The sequence below is a fragment of the Oncorhynchus tshawytscha genome, linkage group LG14 (assembly GCF_018296145.1).
Source record: "Oncorhynchus tshawytscha isolate Ot180627B linkage group LG14, Otsh_v2.0, whole genome shotgun sequence".
Lineage (NCBI taxonomy): Eukaryota > Metazoa > Chordata > Actinopteri > Salmoniformes > Salmonidae > Oncorhynchus > Oncorhynchus tshawytscha.
Window position 1 is genome coordinate 53,219,860 of NC_056442.1, and position 19,026 is coordinate 53,238,885.

The following is a 19,026-nucleotide window of genomic DNA, read 5'->3' on the forward strand; positions in this document are numbered from 1 at the left end:
GACCCAGTAGATAACGACATACATTCAGCGGGCAGGAAGACTGGAGGCCTCTCTTGTTTCTGTCTCTTTGTCTCCTCTGTTGTTCAATTCAATCCAATTCATAACATTTGTATAGGCAAGAAGTGCATGTTGATTTTTACCAAAGCAGAACAGTTCTAAACTATGATAGATGATAGGACAAAGTTATCATCTGTCTCTATTGTTCTCTACTTCTAACCCTGATATACTGTACACACCTCCTAACTTCTCCTCTCTCTCTTTCTCTTTCTCTGTCTCTCTCTCTCTCTCTCTCTGTCTCTCTCTCTCTCTCTCTGTCTCTCTCTCTCTCTCTCTCTCTCTCTGTCTCTCTCTCTCTCTCTCTCTCTCTCTCTCTGTCTCTCTGTCTCTGTCTCTGTCTCTCTCTCTCTCTCTCTCTCTCTCTCTCTCTCTCTCTCTCAATTCAATTCAATTCAATTCAATTCAATTCAAGGGCTTTATTGGCATGGGAAACATGTGTTAACATTGCCAAAGCAAGTGAGGTAGATAATATATAAAGTGAATATATAAAGTGAAATAAACAATAAAAATTAACAGTAAACATTACACATACAGAAGTTTCAAAACAATAAAGACATTACAAATGTCATATTATATATATACAGTGTTTTAACAATGTACAAATGGTTAAAGGACAGAAGATAAAATAAATCAACATAAATATGGGTTGTATTTTAAATGGTGTTTGTTCTTCACTGGTTGCCCTTTTCTCGTGGCAACAGGTCACAAATATTGCAGCTGTGATGTCACACTGTGGTATTTCACCCAGTAGATATGGGAGTTTATCAAAATTGGATATGTTTTCAAATTCTTTGTGGATCTGTGTAATCTGAGGGAAATATGTCTCTCTAATATGGTCATACATTGGGCAGGAGGTTAGGAAGTGTAGCTCAGTTTCCACCTTATTTTGTGGGCAGTGTGCACATAGCCCGTCTTCTCTTGAGAGCCAGGTCTGCCCACGGCTGCCTTTCTCAATAGCAAGGCTATGCTCACTGAGTCTGTACATAGTCAAAGCTTTCCTTAAGTTTGGTTCAGTCACAGTGATCAGGTATTCTGCCACTGTGTACTCTCTGTTTAGGGCCAGATAGCATTCTAGTTTGCTCAGTTTTTTTGTTAATTTGTTAATTATCTTTTTGTTTTCTCATGATTTGGTTGGGTCTAAATGTGCTGCTGTCCTGGGGCTCTGTGGGGTGTGTTTGTGTTTGTGAACAGAGCCCCAGGACCAGCTTGCTTAGGGGACTCTTCTCCAGGTTTATCTCTCTGTAGGTGATGGCTTTGTTATGGAAGGTTTGGGAATCGCTTCCTTTTACGTGGTTGTAAAATTTAACGTCTCTTTTCTGGATTTTGATAATTAGCGGGTATCGGCCTAATTCTGCTCTGCATTTATTATTTGGTGTTCTACGTTGTACACGGAGGATATTTTTGCAGAATTCTACATTCTGAATTCTCTCTTTCTCTCTCACTCTCTCTTTCTCTTTATTGTTCTCTACCCCCTCTTTCTTTCTTCCTTTCTATCTCGTTGTCTCACTCTTTCTCTCTCGGTCTCACCAATGCCATATGTCCTGCAGATGATGTGGTTTGACATTTAAAATAAAATGAAATAATTACATTGATTAAACCCGAAAACAAAGGAAAAGAACACAAACAACATCAACAACAACAAGAACATCAACAACAACATAGGCCTTTGATTAGGAGGACACAGTCATTCTGTAGGAACGTCACATAGTTTTGCCCCCGATAGAGTAAATCATGACCAGGTTTACCCCACAGGTTCACTCATTCTATTAAATCCAGCCTTTTACTGTGGGGACATAAATCAATCCCGATTTACTTTATTGAAAAAGCTACGAATTTAACAAAAAAGTCATTGTTTGTGTTCATGTAATGTCATAAGGAATAAAGCTAGTACTTGAAGACAAAGTCATTGTTCAGATGCATGAGATATTAGATATGTCTCTTGGGAAATATTGAATGTTTCTGGTACACATGTTCATTTATACAGCAAGATTTTACATTCTTCCTGAAGGATGAACGTCAGTGAAGAAATATTGGTGAGACCTTGAATCTGTGAGACCGTGAATCTGTGAGACCTTGAATCTGTGAGACCGTGAATCTGTGAGACTGTGAATCTGTGAGACCTTGAATCTGTGAGACCTTGAATCTGTGAGACCTTGAATCTGTGAGACCTTGAATCTGTGAGACCTTGAATCTGTGAGACCTTGAATCTGTTGTCACAAACATAGTTTTACATGGAACCTGTCTCTTGCCGTGTCGTCTAGGTAACCACATGCTCCTACGCGTGTTGCCGTCCGTCTACCCCAAACTGCCCCATGCCATCCATCGTCACCTAGGCAACCTGACGGCCATGATGTCACAGCTCGAGTCACCGGAGCAACAACACCTGCTGAGGCTGATCCAGATGGTCGCCGAGCAACAGCCACAGGTATGTGTGCGATTGCTCAGTGCGTGCCTGTGTGTGTGTGTGTGTGTGTGTGTCATTTATATGAGCGTGTGTGTGAGTGACTTGCCTGTAAAAAAAAACCTAGCAAAATGGCATCTGATGCTGGAGGAATGGAGCGCATTCAGAGAACACATTAGATATGAGAAAGTCCAGAATTCATACATGGGTGAATGAATACTGTACTGCATTCCAGAGAGTGGGGTCTAGGATGAGGAGAGTAATGGCTTTATTAATACTGTACTGCACTCCAGAGAGTGGGGTCTAGGATGAGGAGAGTAATGGGTTTATTAATACTGTACTGCACTCCAGAGAGTGGGGTCTAGGATGAGGAGAGTAATGGCTTTATTAATACTGTACTGCACTCCAGAGAGTGGGGTCTAGGATGAGGAGAGTAATGGGTTTATTAATACTGTACTGCACTCCAGAGAGTGGGGTCTAGGATGAGGAGAGTAATGGGTTTATTAATACTGTACTGCACTCCAGAGAGTGGGGTCTAGGATGAGGAGGGTAATGGGTGAATTAATACTGTACTGCACTCCAGAGAGAGTAATGGAGAGTAATGGAGACTAATGGACACTAAGGAGAGACTAAGGGAGAGTAATGGAGACTAAGGAGAGACTAAGGGGAGACTAAGGGAGAGTAATGGAGACTAAGGGGAGACCAAGGGGAGAGTAATGGACACTAAGGGGAGACTAAGGGAGAGTAATGGAGAGTAATGGAGACTAATGGACACTAAGGGAGAGTAATGGAGAGTAATGGAGACTAAGGAAGAGTAATGGAGAGTAATGGAGAGTAATGGAGACTAAGGGAGAGTAATGGAGAGTAATGGACACTAAGGGAGAGTAATGGAGAGTAATGGAGAGTAATGGACTGTAAGGGAGAGTAATGGACACTAAGGGAGAGTAATGGAGAGTAATGGAGAGTAATGGACTGTAAGGGAGAGTAATGGAGAGTAATGGACTGTAAGGGAGAGTAATGGAGACTAAGGGAGAGTAATGGACACTAAGGGAGAGTAATGGAGAGTAATGGACTGAGTAATGGAGACTAATAGACACTAAGGGAGAGTAATGGAGAGTAATGGACACTAAGGGAGAGTAATGGAGAGTAATGGACTGTAAGGGAGAGTAATGGAGACTAATGGACACTAAGGGAGAGTAATGGAGTGTAATGGACTGTAAGGGAGAGTAATGGAGAGTAATGGAGACTAAGGGAGAGTAATGGACACTAAGGGAGAGTATTGGAGAGTAATGACTGTAAGGGAGAGTAATGGAGACTATTGGACACTAAGGGAGAGTAATGGAGAGTAAGTAATGGACACTAAGGCAGAGTAATGGAGAGTAATGGACTGTAATGAGAGTAATGGAGACTAATGGACACTAAGGGAGAGTAATGGAGTGTAATGGACTGTAAGGGAGAGTAATGGAGAGTAATGGAGACTAAGGGGTGGCAGGTAGCCTAGTGGTTACAGCGTTGGAATAGTAACCGAGAGGTTGCAAGTTCAAATCCCGAGCTGACAAGGTAAAAATCTGTTGTTCTGCCCCTGAACAGGCAGTTAACCCACTATTCCTAGGCCGTCATTGAAAATAAACATTTTTTCTTAACTGACTTGTCTAGTTAAATAAAGCTAAAAAAAAGGGAGAGTAATGGAGAGTACTGCAGACTAAGGAGAGAGTAATGGAGAGTACTGAAGACTAAGGGGAGAGAACTGAAGACTAATGGAGAGTACTGAAGACTAAGGGGAGAGTAATGGAGAGTACTGTAGACTCAGGAGAGAGTAATGGAGAGTACTGCAGACTAAGGAGAGAGTAATGGAGAGTACTGAAGACTAATGGAGAGTACTGAAGACTAAGGGGAGAGTAATGGAGAGTACTGCAGACTAAGGAGAGAGTAATGGAGAGTACTGAAGACTAAGGAGAGAGTAATGGAGAGTACTGCAGACTAAGGAGAGAGTAATGGAGAGTACTGCAGACTAAGGAGAGAGTAATGGAGAGTACTGAAGACTAAGGAGAGAGTAATGGAGAGAACTGAAGACTAATGGAGAGTACTGAAGACCAAGGAGAGAGTAATGGAGAGTAATGGAGAGTATTGAAGACTAAGGAGAGAGTAATGGAGAGTACTGAAGACTAAGGATAGAAGACAAATGGAGAGTAATGGACTGTAAGGGAGAGTAATGGAGACTAATGGACACTAAGGGAGAGTAATGGAGAGTAATGGAGAGTAATGGACACTAAGGGAGAGTAATGGACTGACACTAAGGGAAGTAATGGAGAGTAATGGAGTAATGGACACTGTAAGGGAGAGTAATGGAGACTAATGGACACTAAGGGAGAGTAATGGAGAGTAATGGACTGTAAGGGAGAGTAATGGAGACTAAGGGAGAGTAATGGACACTAAGGGAGAGTAATGGAGAGTAATGGACTGTAAGGGAGAGTAATGGAGACTAATGGACACTAAGGGAGAGTAATGGAGAGTAATGGAGAGTAATGGACACTAAGGCAGAGTAATGGAGAGTAATGGACTGTAATGAGAGTAATGGAGACTAATGGACACTAAGGGAGGGTAATGGAGTGTAATGGACTGAAAGGGAGAGTAATGGAGAGTAATGGAGACTAAGGGGTGGCAGGTAGCCTAGTGGTTACAGCGTTGGAATAGTAACCGAGAGGTTGCAAGTTCAAATCCCGAGCTGACAAGGTAAAAATCTGTTGTTCTGCCCCTGAACAGGCAGTTAACCCACTATTCCTAGGCCGTCATTGAAAATAAACATTTTTTAATTAACTGACTTGTCTAGTTAAATAAAGCTAAAAAAAAAGGGAGAGTAATGGAGAGTACTGCAGACTAAGGAGAGAGTAATGGAGAGTACTGCAGACTAAGGAGAGAGTAATGGAGAGTACTGAAGACTAAGGGGAGAGAACTGAAGACTAATGGAGAGTACTGAAGACTAAGGGGAGAGTAATGGAGAGTACTGTAGACTCAGGAGAGAGTAATGGAGAGTACTGCAGACTAAGGAGAGAGTACTGAAGACTACTGAAGACTAATGGAGAGTACTGAAGACTAAGGGAGAGTAATGGAGAGTACTGAAGACTAAGGAGAGAGTAATGGAGAGTACTGCAGACTAAGGAGAGAGTAATGGAGAGTACTGAAGACTAAGGAGAGAGTAATGGAGAGTACTGCAGACTAAGGAGAGAGTAATGGAGAGTACTGCAGACTAAGGAGAGAGTAATGGAGAGTACTGAAGACTAATGGAGAGTAATGGAAGAACTGAAGACTAAGGAGAGAGTAATGGAGAGTACTGAAGACTAAGGAGAGAGTAATGGAGAGAACTGAAGACTAATGGAGAGTACTGAAGACCAAGGAGAGAGTAATGGAGAGTAATGGAGAGTATTGAAGACTAAGGAGAGAGTAATGGAGAGTACTGAAGACTAAGGAGAGAGTAACGGAGAGTACTGAAGACTAAGGGGAGTACTGAAGACAAATGGGGAGAGTAATGGAGAGTACTGAAGACTAAGGAGAGAGTAATTGAGAGTATTGAAGACTAAGGAGAGAGTAATGGAGAGTACTGAAGACGAAGGATAGAGTAATGGAGAGAACTGAAGACTAAGGAGAGAGTAATGGAGAGTACTGAAGACCAAGGAGAGAGTAATGGAGAGTACTGAAGACTAAGGAGAGAGTAATGGGGAGTACTGAAGACTAATGGAGAGTACTGAAGATTAAGGGGAGAGTAATGGAGAGTACTGAAGACTAAAGGGAGAGTAATGGAGAGTACTGAAGACTAAGGGGAGAATGCCAAGGTGGGGGCATGTTTGTACCACAGTGGGGGCCTGTTGTACCACAGTGGGGGCATGTTGTACCACAGTGGGGGCATGTTGTACCACAGTGGGGGCCTGTTGTACCACAGTGGGGCCCTGTTGTACCACAGTGGGGGCATGTTGTACCACAGTGGGTGCCTGTTGTACCACAGTGGGGGCCTGTTGTACCACAGTGGGGGCATGTTGTACCACAGTGGGGGCATGTTGTACCACAGTGGGGGCCTGTTGTACCACAGTGGGGCCTGTTGTACCACAGTGGGGGCCTGTTGTACCACAGTGGGGGCATGTTAGTACACTCATCTGAAAGATGTCTCTCATTTAAAACATGATTATATTAATGGTATTGTGTCAGCCATATTGGAATGTTGGAGTGAAATCTGGGTGGGGGTATTGGGGTGATGGTGGTATTGGGGTGATGGTGGAACTGGGGTGATGGTGGTACTGGGGTGATGGTGGTATTGGGGTAATGGTGGTATTGGGGTGATGGTGGTGATGGTGGTATTGGGGTGATGGTGGTACTGGGGTGATGGTGGTGATGGTGGCATTGTGGTGATGATGGTGATGGTGGTATTGGGGTGATGGTGGTAATGGGGTGATGGTGGTGATGGTGGTATTGGGGTGATGGTTGTATTGGGGTGATGGGGTATTGGGGTGATAGTGGTATTGGGGTGATAGTGGTATTCGGGTGATGGTGGTATTGGGGTGATGGTGGTGATGGTTGTATTGGGGTGATGGTGGTATTGTGGTGATGGTGGTATTGGGGTGATGGTGGTGATGGTGGTATTGGTGTGATGGTGGTATTGGTGTGATGGTGGTATTGGGGTGATGGTGGTATTGGGGTGATGGTAGTGATGGTGGTTTGGTGATGGTGGTATGATGGTGGATGGTGGTGATGGTGGTGATGGTGGTATTAGGGTGATGGTGGTATTGGGGTGATAGTGGTATTGTGGTGATGGTGGTATTGGGGTGATGGTGGTATTGGGGTGATGGTGGTATTGGGGTGAGTGGTATTGGTGATGGTGGTATTGGGGTGATGGTGGTGGTGATGGTGGTATTGGGGTGATGGTGGTATTGGGGTGATGGTGGTATTGGGGTGATGGTGGTATTGGGGTGTGGTGATGGTGGTATTGGGGTGATGGTGGTATTGGGGTGATGGTGGTATTGGGGTGATGGTGGTATTGTGGTGATGGTGGTATTAGGGTGATGGTGGTATTGGGGTGATGGTGGTATTGGGGTGATGGTGGTATTGTGGTGATGGTGGTATTGGGGTGATGGTGGTATTGTGGTGATGGTGGTATTGGGGTGATGGTGGTATTGGGGTGATGGTGGTATTGGGGTGATGGTGGTATTGGGGTGATGGTGGTATTGGGGTGATGGTGGTATTGGGGTGATGGTGGTATTGGGGTGATGGTGGTATTGGTGATGGTGGTGGTATGGGGTGATGGTGGTATTGTGGTGATGGTGGTATTGGGGTGATGGTGGTGATGGTGGTATTGTGGTGATGGTGGTGGTTTAGGTGATGGTGGTATTGTGGTGATGGTGGTATTAGGGTGATGGTGGTATTGTGGTGATGGTGGTATTAGGGTGATGTGTTATTAGGGTGATGGTGGTATTGGGGTGATGGTGGTATTGGGGTGATGGTGGTATTAGGGTGATGGTGTTATTGGGTGATGGTGGTATTGGGGTGATGGTGGTGATGGTGGTATTGGGGTGATGGTGGTATTAGGGTGATGGTGTTATTAGGGTGATGGTGGTATTGGGGTGATGGTGGTAATGGTGGTATTGGGGTGATGGTGGTATTGGGGTGATGGTGGTGATGGTGGTATTGTGGTGATGGTGGTATTGGGGTGATGGTGGTATTGGGGTGATGGTGGTATTAGGGTGATGTTGGTATTGTGGTGATGGTAGTATTGGGTGATGGTGGTATTGGGGTGATGGTGGTGATGGTACTGAGGTGATGGTGGTATTGGGGTGATGGTGGTATTGGGGTGATGGTGGTATTGTGGTGATGGTATTGGGGATGATGGTGGTTATTATGGTGATGGTGGTATTGGGGTGATGGTGGTAATGGTGGTATTGGGGTGATGGTGGTATTGGGGTGATGGTGGTATGGTGGGGTGATGGTAATGGTGGTATTGGGGTGATGGTGGTATTGGGGTGATGGTGGTATTGGGGTGATGGTGGTATTGGGGTGATGGTGGTATTGGGGTGATGGTGGTATTGGGGTGATGGTGGTGATGGTGGCATTGGGGGTGATGTGGTGATGGTGGTATTGGGGTGATGGTGGTATTGGTATTGGGGTGATGGTGGTATTGTGGTGATGGTGGTATTGTGGTGATGGTGGTATTGGGGTGATGGTGGTATTGTGGTGATGGTGGTATTGGGGTGATGGTGGTATTGGGGTGATGGTGGTATTGGGGTGATGGTGGTATTGGGGTGATGGTGGTATTGGGGTGATGGTGGTATTGTGGTGATGGTGGTATTGGTGGTGATGGTGGTATTGGGGTGATGGTGGTATTGGGGTGATGGGTGGTGATGGTGGTATTGGGGTGATGGTGGTATTGGGGTGATGGTGGTATTGGGGTGATGGTGGTATTGGGGTGATGGTGGTATGGGGTGATTGGTGGTGATGGTGGTATTGGGTGATGGTGGTATTGGGGTGATGGTGGTATTGGGGTGATGGTGGTATTGGGGTGATGGTGGTATTGGGGTGATGGTGGTATTGGGGTGATGGTGGTATTGGGGTGATGGTGGTGATGGTGGTATTGGGGTGATGGTGGTTTGGGGTGATGGTGGTATTGTGGTGATGGTGGTATTGGGGTGATGGTGGTGATGGTGGTATTGGGGTGATGGTGGTATTAGGGTGGGTGATGGTGGTGATGGTGGTATTGGGGTGATGGTGGTATTGGGGTGATGGTGGTATTGGGGTGATGGTGGTATTGGGGTGATGGTGGTATTGGGGTGATGGTGGTATTGGGGTGATGGTGGTGATGGTGGTATTGGGGTGATGGTGGTATTGGGGTGATGGTGGTATTGGGGTGATGGTGGTATTGGGGTGATGGTGGTATTGGGGTGATGGTGGTATTGGGGTGATGGTGGTATTGGGGTGATGGTAGTGATGGTGGTTTGGGGTGATGGTGGTATTGGGGTGGGTGATGGTGGTATTGGTGGTGATGGTGGTATTGGGGTGATGGTGGTATTGGGGTGATGGTGGTATTGGGGTGATGGTGGTATTGGGGTGATGGTGGTATTGGGGTGATGGTGGTATTGGGGTGATGGTGGTATTGGGGTGATGGTGGTATTGGGGTGATGGTGGTATTGGGGTGATGGTGGTATTGGGGTGATGGTGGTATTGGGGTGATGGTGGTGATGGTGGTATTGGGGTGATGGTGGTATTGGGGTGATGGTGGTATTGGGGTGATGGTGGTATTGGGGTGATGGTGGTATTGGGGTGATGGTGGTATTGGGGTGATGGTGGTATTGTGGTGATGGTGGTATTGGGGTGATGGTGGTATTGTGGTGATGGTGATGGTGGTATTGGGGTGATGGTGGTATTGGGGTGATGGTGGTGATGGTGGTGATGGTGGTGATGGTGGTATTGGGGTGATGGTGGTATTGTGGTGATGGTGTTATTGGGGTGATGGTGGTAATGGTGGTATTGGGGTGATGTTGGTATTGTGGTGATGGTGGTATTGTGGTGATGGTGGTATTGGGGTGATGGTGGTATTGGGGTGATGGTGGTATTGGGGTGATGGTGGTATTGGGGTGATGGTGGTGATGGTGGTATTGGGGTGATGGTGGTATTGGGGTGATGGTGGTATTGTGGTGATGGTGGTATTGGGGTGATGGTGGTATTGGGGTGATGGTGGTATTGCGGTGATGGTGGTATTGGGGTGATGGTGGTATTGGGGTGATGGTGGTATTGGGGTGATGGTGGTATTGGGGTGATGGTGGTATTGTGGTGATGGTGGTATTGGGGTGATGGTGGTATTGGGGTGATGGTGGTATTGGGTGATGGTGGTATTGGTGATGGTGGTATTGGGGTGATGGTGGTATTGGGGTGATGGTGGTATTAGGGTGATGGTGGTATTAGGGTGATGGTGGTATTGGGGTGATGGTGGTATTGTGGTGATGGTGGTATTGGGGTGATGGTGGTATTGGGGTGATGGTGGTATTGAGGTGATGGTGGTATTGTGGTGATGGTGGTATTGGGGTGATGGTGGTATTGAGGGGGTGATGGTGGTATTGGGGTGATGGTGGTATTAGGGTGATGGTGGTATTGGGGTGATGGTGGTATTGGGGTGATGGTGGTATTGGGGTGATGGTGGTATTGGGGTGATGGTGGTATTAGGGTGATGGTGGTATTGGGGTGATGGTGTTATTGTGGGTGATGGTGGTATTGGGGTGATGGTGGTAATGGTGGTATTGGGGTGATGGTGGTATTGGGGTGATGGTGGTATTGGGGTGATGGTGTTATTGTGGTGATGGTGGTATTGGGGTGATGGTGGTGATGGTGGTATTGGGGTGATGGTGGTATTGGGGTGATGGTGGTATTGGGGTGATATGGGGGTGATGGTGGTATTGGGGTGGGTGATGGTGGTGATGGTGGTATTGGGGTGATGGTGGTATTGTGGTGATGGTGGTATTGGGGTGATGGTGGTATTGGGGTGATGGTGGTATTGGGGTGATGGTGGTATTGGGGTGATGGTGGTATTGGGGTGATGGGGTGATGGTGGTATTGGGGTGATGGTGGTATTGGGGTGATGGTGGTGATGGTGGTGATGGTGGTGATTGGTGGTATTGTGGTGATGGTGGTATTGGGGTGATGGTGGTATTGTGGTGATGGTGGTATTGGGTGATGGTGGTATTGTGGTGATGGTGGTATTAGGGTGATGGTGGTATTGTGGTGATGGTGGTATTAGGGTGATGGTGGTATTAGGGTGATGGTGGTATTGGGGTGATGGTGGTATTGTGGTGATGGTGGTATTGGGGTGATGGTGTTATTAGGGTGATGGTGGTATTGGGGTGATGGTGGTAATGGTGGTATTGGGGTGATGGTGGTATTAGGGTGATGGTGTTATTAGGGTGACGGTGGTATTGGGGTGATGGTGGTAATTTGTGGTATTGGGGTGATGGTTGTATTGGGGTGATGGTGGTGATGGTGGTATTGAGGTGATGGTGGTATTGTGGTGATGGTGTTATTGGGGTGATGGTGGTATTGTGGTGATCGTGGTATTAAGGTGATGTTGGTATTGTGGTGATGGGTATTGGGGTGATTGTGTGATGGTGGGTGGTGATGGTGGTACTGAGGTGATGGTGGTATTATGATGATGGTGTTATTATGGTGATGGTGGTATTGGGGTGATGGTGGTAATGGTGGTATTGGGGTGATGGTGGTATTGGGGTGATGGTGGTAATGGTGGTATTGGGGTGATGTTGGTATTGTGGTGATGGTGGAATTGTGGTGATGGTGGTATTAGGGTGATGGTGTTTTTAGGGTGATGGTGGTATTGGGGTGATGGTGGTATTAGGGCGATGGTGTTATTAGGGTGATGGTGCTATTGGGGTGATGGTGGTAATGGTGGTATTGGGGTGATGGTGGTAATGGTGGTATTGGGGTGATGGTGGTATTTGGGTGATTGTGGTATTGGGGTGATGGTGTTATTGGGGTGATGGTGGTGATGGTGGTATTGGGTGATGGTGGTATTGGGGTGATGGTGGTATTGGGGTGATGGTGGTATTGTGGTGATGGTGGTATTGGGGTGGGTGATGGTGGTTATTGGGGTGATGGTGGTGATGGTGGTATTGGGTGATGGTGGTATTGGGGTGATGGTGTTATTGGGGTGATGGTGGTGATGGTGGTATTGGGGTGATGGTGGTATTGGGGTGATGGTGGTATTGGGGTGATGGTGGTATTGTGGTGATGGTGGTATTTGGGTGATGGTGGTATTGGGGTGATGGTGGTATTGGGGTGATGGTGGTATTGTGGTGATGGTGGTATTGGGGTGATGGTGGTGATTGGGGTGATGGTGGTATTGGGGTGATGGTGGTATTGGGGTGATGGTGGTGATGGTGGTATTGGGGTGATGGTGGTATTAGGGTGATGGTGGTATTGGGGTGATGGTGGTATTGGGGTGATGGTGGTGATGGTGGTGATGGTGTGGTGATGGTGGTATTGGGGTGATGGTGGTATTGGGGTGATGGTGGTATTGGGGTGATGGTGGTGATGGTGGTATTGGGGTGATGGTGGTAATGGTGGTATTGGGGTGATGGTGGTATTGGGGTGATGGTGGTATTGGGGTGATGGTGGTATTGTGGTGATGGTGGTATTAGGGTGATGGTGTTATTAGGGTGATGGTGGTATTGTGGTGATGGTGGTAATGGTGGTATTGGGGTGATGGTGGTATTAGGGTGATGGTGTTATTAGGGTGATGGTGGTATTGGGGTGATGGTGGTAATGGTGGTATTGGGGTGATGGTGGTATTGGGGTGATGGTGGTATGGTTGGGGTGATGGTGGTATTGGGGTGATGGTGTATTGGGGTGATGGTGTTATTGGGGTGATGGTGGTATTGGGGTGATGGTGGTATTGGGGTGATGGTGGTATTGGGGTGATGGTGGTATTGGGGTGATGGTGGTATTGGGGTGATGGTGGTGATGGTGGTATTAGGGTGATGGTGGTATTGGGGTGATGGTGGTATTGGGGTGATGGTGGTATTGGTGGTGATGGTGGTGATGGTGGTATTGGGGTGGTGGTGGTATTGTGGTGATGGTGGTATTGGGGTGATGGTGGTATTGGGGTGATGGTGGTATTGGGGTGATGGTGGTATTGGGGTGATGGTGGTATTGGGGTGATAGTGGTATTGGGGTGATGGTGGTATTGGGGTGATGGTGGTATTGGGGTGATGGTGGTATTGGGGTGATGGTGGTGATGGTGGTATTGGGGTGATGGTGGTATTGGGGTGATGGTGGTGATGGTGGTGATGGTGGTATTGTGGTGATGGTGGTATTGGGGTGATGGTGGTGATGGTGGTATTGGGGTGATGGTGGTATTGGGGTGATGGTGGTATTGGGGTGATGGTGGTATTGGGGTGATGGTGGTATTGGGGTGATAGTGGTATTGGGGTGATGGTGGTATTGGGGTGATGGTGGTATTGGGGTGATGGTGGTATTGGGGTGATGGTGGTATTGGGGTGATGGTGGTATTGGGGTGATGGTGGTATTGGTGGTGATGGTGGTATTGGGGTGATGGTGGTATTGGGGTGATGGTGGTGATGGTGGTATTGGGTGATGGTGGTATTGTGGTGATGGTGTATTGGGGTGATGGTGGTATTGTGGTGATGGTGGTATTAGGGTGATGGTGGTATTAGGGTGATGGTGGTATTGGGGTTGTGATGGTGGTATTGTGGTGATCGTGGTATTAAGGTGATGTTGGTATTGTGGTGATGGTAGAATTGTTGTGATGGTGGTATTGTGGTGATGGTGGTACTGAGGTGATGGTGGTATTATGATGATGGTGTTATTATGGTGATGGTGGTATTGGGGTGATGGTGGTAATGGTGGTATTGGGGTGATGGTGGTATTGGGGTGATGGTGGTAATGGTGGTATTGGGGTGATGGTGGTATTGGGGTGATGGTGGTATTGGGGTGATGGTGGTATTGGGGTGATGGTGGTGATGGTGGTATTGGGGTGATGGTGGTATTGGGGTGATGGTGGTATTGGGGTATAGTGGTATTGTGGTGATGGTGGTATTGGGGTGATGGTGGTATTGGGGTGATGGTGGTATTGGGGTGATGGTGGTATTGGGGTGATGGTGGTATTGGTGGTGATGGTGGTGATGGTGGTATTGGGGTGATGGTGGTATTGGGGTGATGGTGGTATTGGGGTGATGGTGGTATTGGGGTGATGGTGGTGATGGTGGTATTGGTGATGGTGGTATTGGGGTGATGGTGGTATTGGGATGATGGTGGTATTGGGGTGATGGTGGTATTGTGGTGATGGTGGTATTGGGGTGATGGTGGTATTGTGGTGATGGTGGTATTAGGGTGATGGTGTTATTAGGGTGATGGTGGTATTGGGGTGATGGTGGTGATGGTGGTATTGGGGTGATGGTGGTATTAGGGTGATGGTGTTATTAGGGTGATGGTGGTATTGGGGTGATGGTGATGGTGGTATTGGGGTGATGGTGGTATGGGGGGGTGATGGTGGTATTGGGGTGATGGTGGTATTGGGGTGATGGTGGTATTGGGGTGATGGTGGTATTGGTGATGGTGGTATTGGGGTGATGGTGGTATTGGGGTGATGGTGGTATTGGGGTGATGGTGGTATTGGGGTGATGGTGGTATTGGGGTGATGGTGGTATTGGGGTGATGGTGGTGATGGTGGTATTGGGGTGATGGTGGTATTGGGGTGATGGTGGTATTGGGGTGATGGTGGTATTGTGGTGATGGTGGTATTGATGGTGATGGGGTGATGGTGGTATTGGGGTGATGGTGGTATTGGGGTGATGGTGGTATTGGGGTGATGGTGGTGATTGGTGGTATTGGGGTGATGGTGGTATTGGGGTGATGGTGGTATTGTGGTGATGGTGGTATTTTGGTGATGGTGGTATTGGGGGTGATGGTGGTATTGGGGTGATGGTGGTATTGGTGATGGTGGTATTGGGGTGATGGTGGTATTGGGGTGATGGTGGTATTGGGGTGATGGTGGTATTGGGGTGATGGTGGTATTGGGGTGATGGTGGTATTGGGGTGATGGTGGTGATGGTGGTATTGGGGTGATGGTGGTATTGTGGTGATGGTGGTATTGGGGTGATAGTGGTATTGGGGTGATGGTGGTATTGGGGTGATGGTGGTATTGGGGTGATGGTGGTATTGGGGTGATGGTGGTATTGGGGTGATGGTGGTATTGGGGTGATGGTGGTATTGGGGTGATGGTGATGGTGGTATTGGGGTGATGGTGGTGATGGTGGTATTGGGTGATGGTGGTATTGGGGTGATGGTGGTATTGGGGTGATGGTGGTATTGGGGTGATGGTGGTATTGTGGTGATGGTGGTATTGGGTGATGGTGGTATTGGGGTGATGGTGGTGATGGTGGTATTGGGGTGATGGTGGTGGTATGGTGGTGATGGTGGTATTGGGGTGATGGTGGTATTGGGGTGATGGTGGTATTGGGGTGATGGTGGTATTGGGGTGATGGTGGTATTGGGGTGATGGTGGTATTGGGTGATGGTGGTATTGGGGTGATGGTGACGGTGGTATTGGGGTGATGGTGGTAATTTGTGGTATTGGGGTGATGGTTGTATTGGGGTGATGGTGGTGATGGTGGTATTGAGGTGATGGTGGTATTGTGGTGATGGTGTTATTGGGGTGATGGTGGTATTGTGGTGATCGTGGTATTAAGGTGATGTTGGTATTGTGGTGATGGTAGAATTGTTGTGATGGTGGTATTGTGGTGATGGTGGTACTGAGGTGATGGTGGTATTGTGGTGATGGTGGTATTATGGTGATGGTGGTATTGTGGTGATGATGGTATTAGGATGATGGTGTTATTAGGGTGATGGTGGTATTGGGGTGATGGTGGTAATGGTGGTATTGGGGTGATGGTGGTATTAGGGTGATGGTGTTATTAGGGTGATGGTGGTATTGGGGTGATGGTGATGGTGGTATTGGGGTGATGGTGGTATTGGGGTGATGGTGGTATTGGGGTGATGGTGGTATTGGGGTGATGGTGGTGATGGTGGTATTGGGGTGATGGTGGTATTGGGGTGATGGTGGGTGATGGTGGTATTGGGGTGATGGTGGTATTGGGGTGATGGTGGTATTGGGGTGATGGTGGTATTGGGGTGATGGTGGTATTGGGGTGATGGTGGTATTGGGGTGATGGTGGTGATGGTGGTATTGGGGTGATGGTGGTATTGGGTGATGGTGGTATTGGGGTGATGGTGGTATTGGGGTGATGGTGGTGATGGTGGTATTGGGGTGATGGTGGTATTGGGGTGATGGTGGTATTGGGTGATGGTGGTATTAGGGTGATGGTGGTATTGTGGTGATGGTGGTATTGGGGTGATGGTGGTATTGTGGTGATGATGGTATTAGGGTGATGGTGTTATTAGGGTGATGGTGGTATTGGGGTGATGGTGGTAATGGTGGTATTGGGGTGATGGTGGTATTAGGGTGATGGTGTTATTAGGGTGATGGTGGTATTGGGGTGATGGTGTGATGGTGGTATTGGGGTGATGGTGGTATTGGGGTGATGGTGGTATTGGGGTGATGGTGGTATTGGGGTGATGGTGGTATTGGGGTATGGTGGTGATGGTGGTATTGGGGTGATGGTGGTATTGGGGTGATGGTGGTATTGGGGTGATGGTGGTATTGGGGTGATGGTGGTATTGGGGTGATGGTGATATTGGGGTGATGGTGGTATTGGGGTGATGGTGGTGATGGTGGTATTGGGGTGATGGTGGTATTTGGGTGATGGTGGTATTGGGGTGATGGTGGTATTGTGGTGATGGTGGTATTGGGGTGATGGTGGTATTGGGGTGATGGTGGTATTGGGGTGATGGTGGTATTGGGGGTGATGGTGGTATTGTGGGTGATGGGTGATGGTGGTATTGGGGTGATGGTGGTATTGGGGTGATGGTGGTATTGGGGTGATGGTGGTATTTTGGTGATGGTGGTATTTTGGTGATGGTGGTATTGTGGTGATGGTGGTATTGGGGTGATAGTGGTATTGGGGTGATGGTGGTATTGGGGTGATGGTGGTATTGGGGTGATGGTGGTATTGGGGTGATGGTGGTATTGGGGTGATGGTGGTATTGGGTTGATGGTGTTGATGGTGGTATTGGGGTGATGGTGGTATTGGGGTGATGGTGGTATTGGGGTGATGGTGGTATTGGGGTGATGGTGGTGATGGTGGTATTGGGGTGATGGTGGTGATTGGGGTGATAGTGGTATTGGGGTGATGGTGGTGGTGATGGTGGTATTGGGGTGATGGTGGTATTGGGGTGATGGTGGTGATGGTGGTATTAGGGTGATGGTGGTATTGTGGTGATGGTGGTGATGGTGGTGATGGTGGTGATGGTGGTATTGGGGTGATGGTGGTATTGTGGTGATGGTGGTGATGGTGGTGATGGTGGTGATGGTGGTATTGGGGTGATGGTGGTATTGTGGTGATGGTGGTATTGGGTGATGGTGGTGATGGTGGTGATTAGGGTGATGGTGGTATTGGGGTGATGGTGGTGATGGTGGTATTGTGGTGATGGTGGTATTGAGGTGATGGTGGTATTGTGGTGATGGTGGTATTAGGGTGATGGTGGTATTGTGGTGATGGTGGTATTAGGGTGATGTGTTATTAGGGTGATGGTGGTAATGGGGTGATGGTGGTAATGGTGGTATTGGGGTGATGGTGGTATTGTGGTGATGGTGGTATTAGGGTGATGGTGTTATTAGGGTGATGGTGGTATGGTGGTATTGGGGTGATGGTGGTATTGGGGTGATGGTGGTATTAGGGTGATGGTGGTATAGGGGTGATGGTGGTAATGGTGGTATTGGGGTGATGGTGGTATTGGGGTGATGGTGTATTAGGGTGATGGTGGTATTGGGGTGATGGTGGTATTGGGTGATGGTGGTATTGGGGTGATGGTGGTATTGGGGTGATGGTGGTGATGGTGGTATTGGGGTGATGGTGGTATTGGGGTGATGGTGGTATTGTGGTGATGGTGGTATTGGGGTGATGGTGGTGATGGTGGTATTGGGGTGATGGTGGTATTGGTGTGATGGTGGTATTGGGGTGATGGTGGTATTGGGTGATGGTAGTGATGGTGGTATTGGGGTGATGGTGGTATTGGGGTGATGGTGGTATTAGGGTGATGGTGGTATTGTGGTGATGGTTGTATTGGGGTGATGGTGGTATTGAGGTGATGGTGGTATTGTGGTGATGGTGGTATTAGTGTGATGGTGGTATTGTGGTGATGGTGGTATTAGGGTGATGTGTTATTAGGGTGATGGTGGTATTGGGGTGATGGTGGTAATGGTGGTATTGGGGTGATGGTGGTATTGTGGTGATGGTGGTATTGGGGTGATGGTGGTTATTGGGGTGATGGTGGTATTGGGGTGATGGTGGTGATTGGGGTGATGGTGGTATTGGGGTGATGGTGGTATTGGGGTGATGGTGGTATTAGGGTGATGGTGGTATTGTGGTGATGGTGGTATTGTGCTGATGGTTGTATTGGGGTGATGGTGGTGATGGTGGTATTGTGGTGATGGTGGTATTGAGGTGATGGTGGTATTGTGGTGATGGTGGTATTGTGGTGATGGTGGTATTAGGGTGATGTGTTATTAGGGTGATGGTGGTATTGGGGTGATGGTGGTAATGGTGGTATTGGGGTGATGGTGGTATTGTGGTGATGGTGGTATTCGGGTGATGGTGTTATTGGGGTGATGGTGGTATTGGGGTGATGGTGGTAATAGTGGTATTGGGGTGATGGTGGTATTGGGGTGATGGTGGTGATGGTGGTATTGGGGTTATGGTGGTATTGGGGTGATGGTGGTATTGTGGTGATGGTGGTATTAGGGTGATGGTGTTATTAGGGTGATGGTGGTATTGGGGTGATGGTGGTAATGGTGGTATTGGGGTGATGGTGGTATTAGGGTGATGGTGTTATTAGGGTGATGGTGGTATTGGGGTGATGGTGGTAATGGTGGTATTGGGGTGATGGTG

At 47.9% G+C, this 19,026-nt stretch overlaps 1 protein-coding gene across 1 annotated transcript in view; it reads left to right on the forward strand.

The window, feature by feature from the left end:
- The window catches only part of LOC112240918 (ventricular zone-expressed PH domain-containing protein), a 190,581-nt gene that overhangs the window by 49,694 nt on the left and 121,861 nt on the right, over window positions 1-19,026 (forward strand). The window contains exon 3 of the mRNA XM_042296575.1: window positions 2,319-2,482. Coding sequence (XP_042152509.1) covers window positions 2,319-2,482 — 164 coding nt within the window. The remainder of the gene's footprint in view (window positions 1-2,318; window positions 2,483-19,026) is intronic.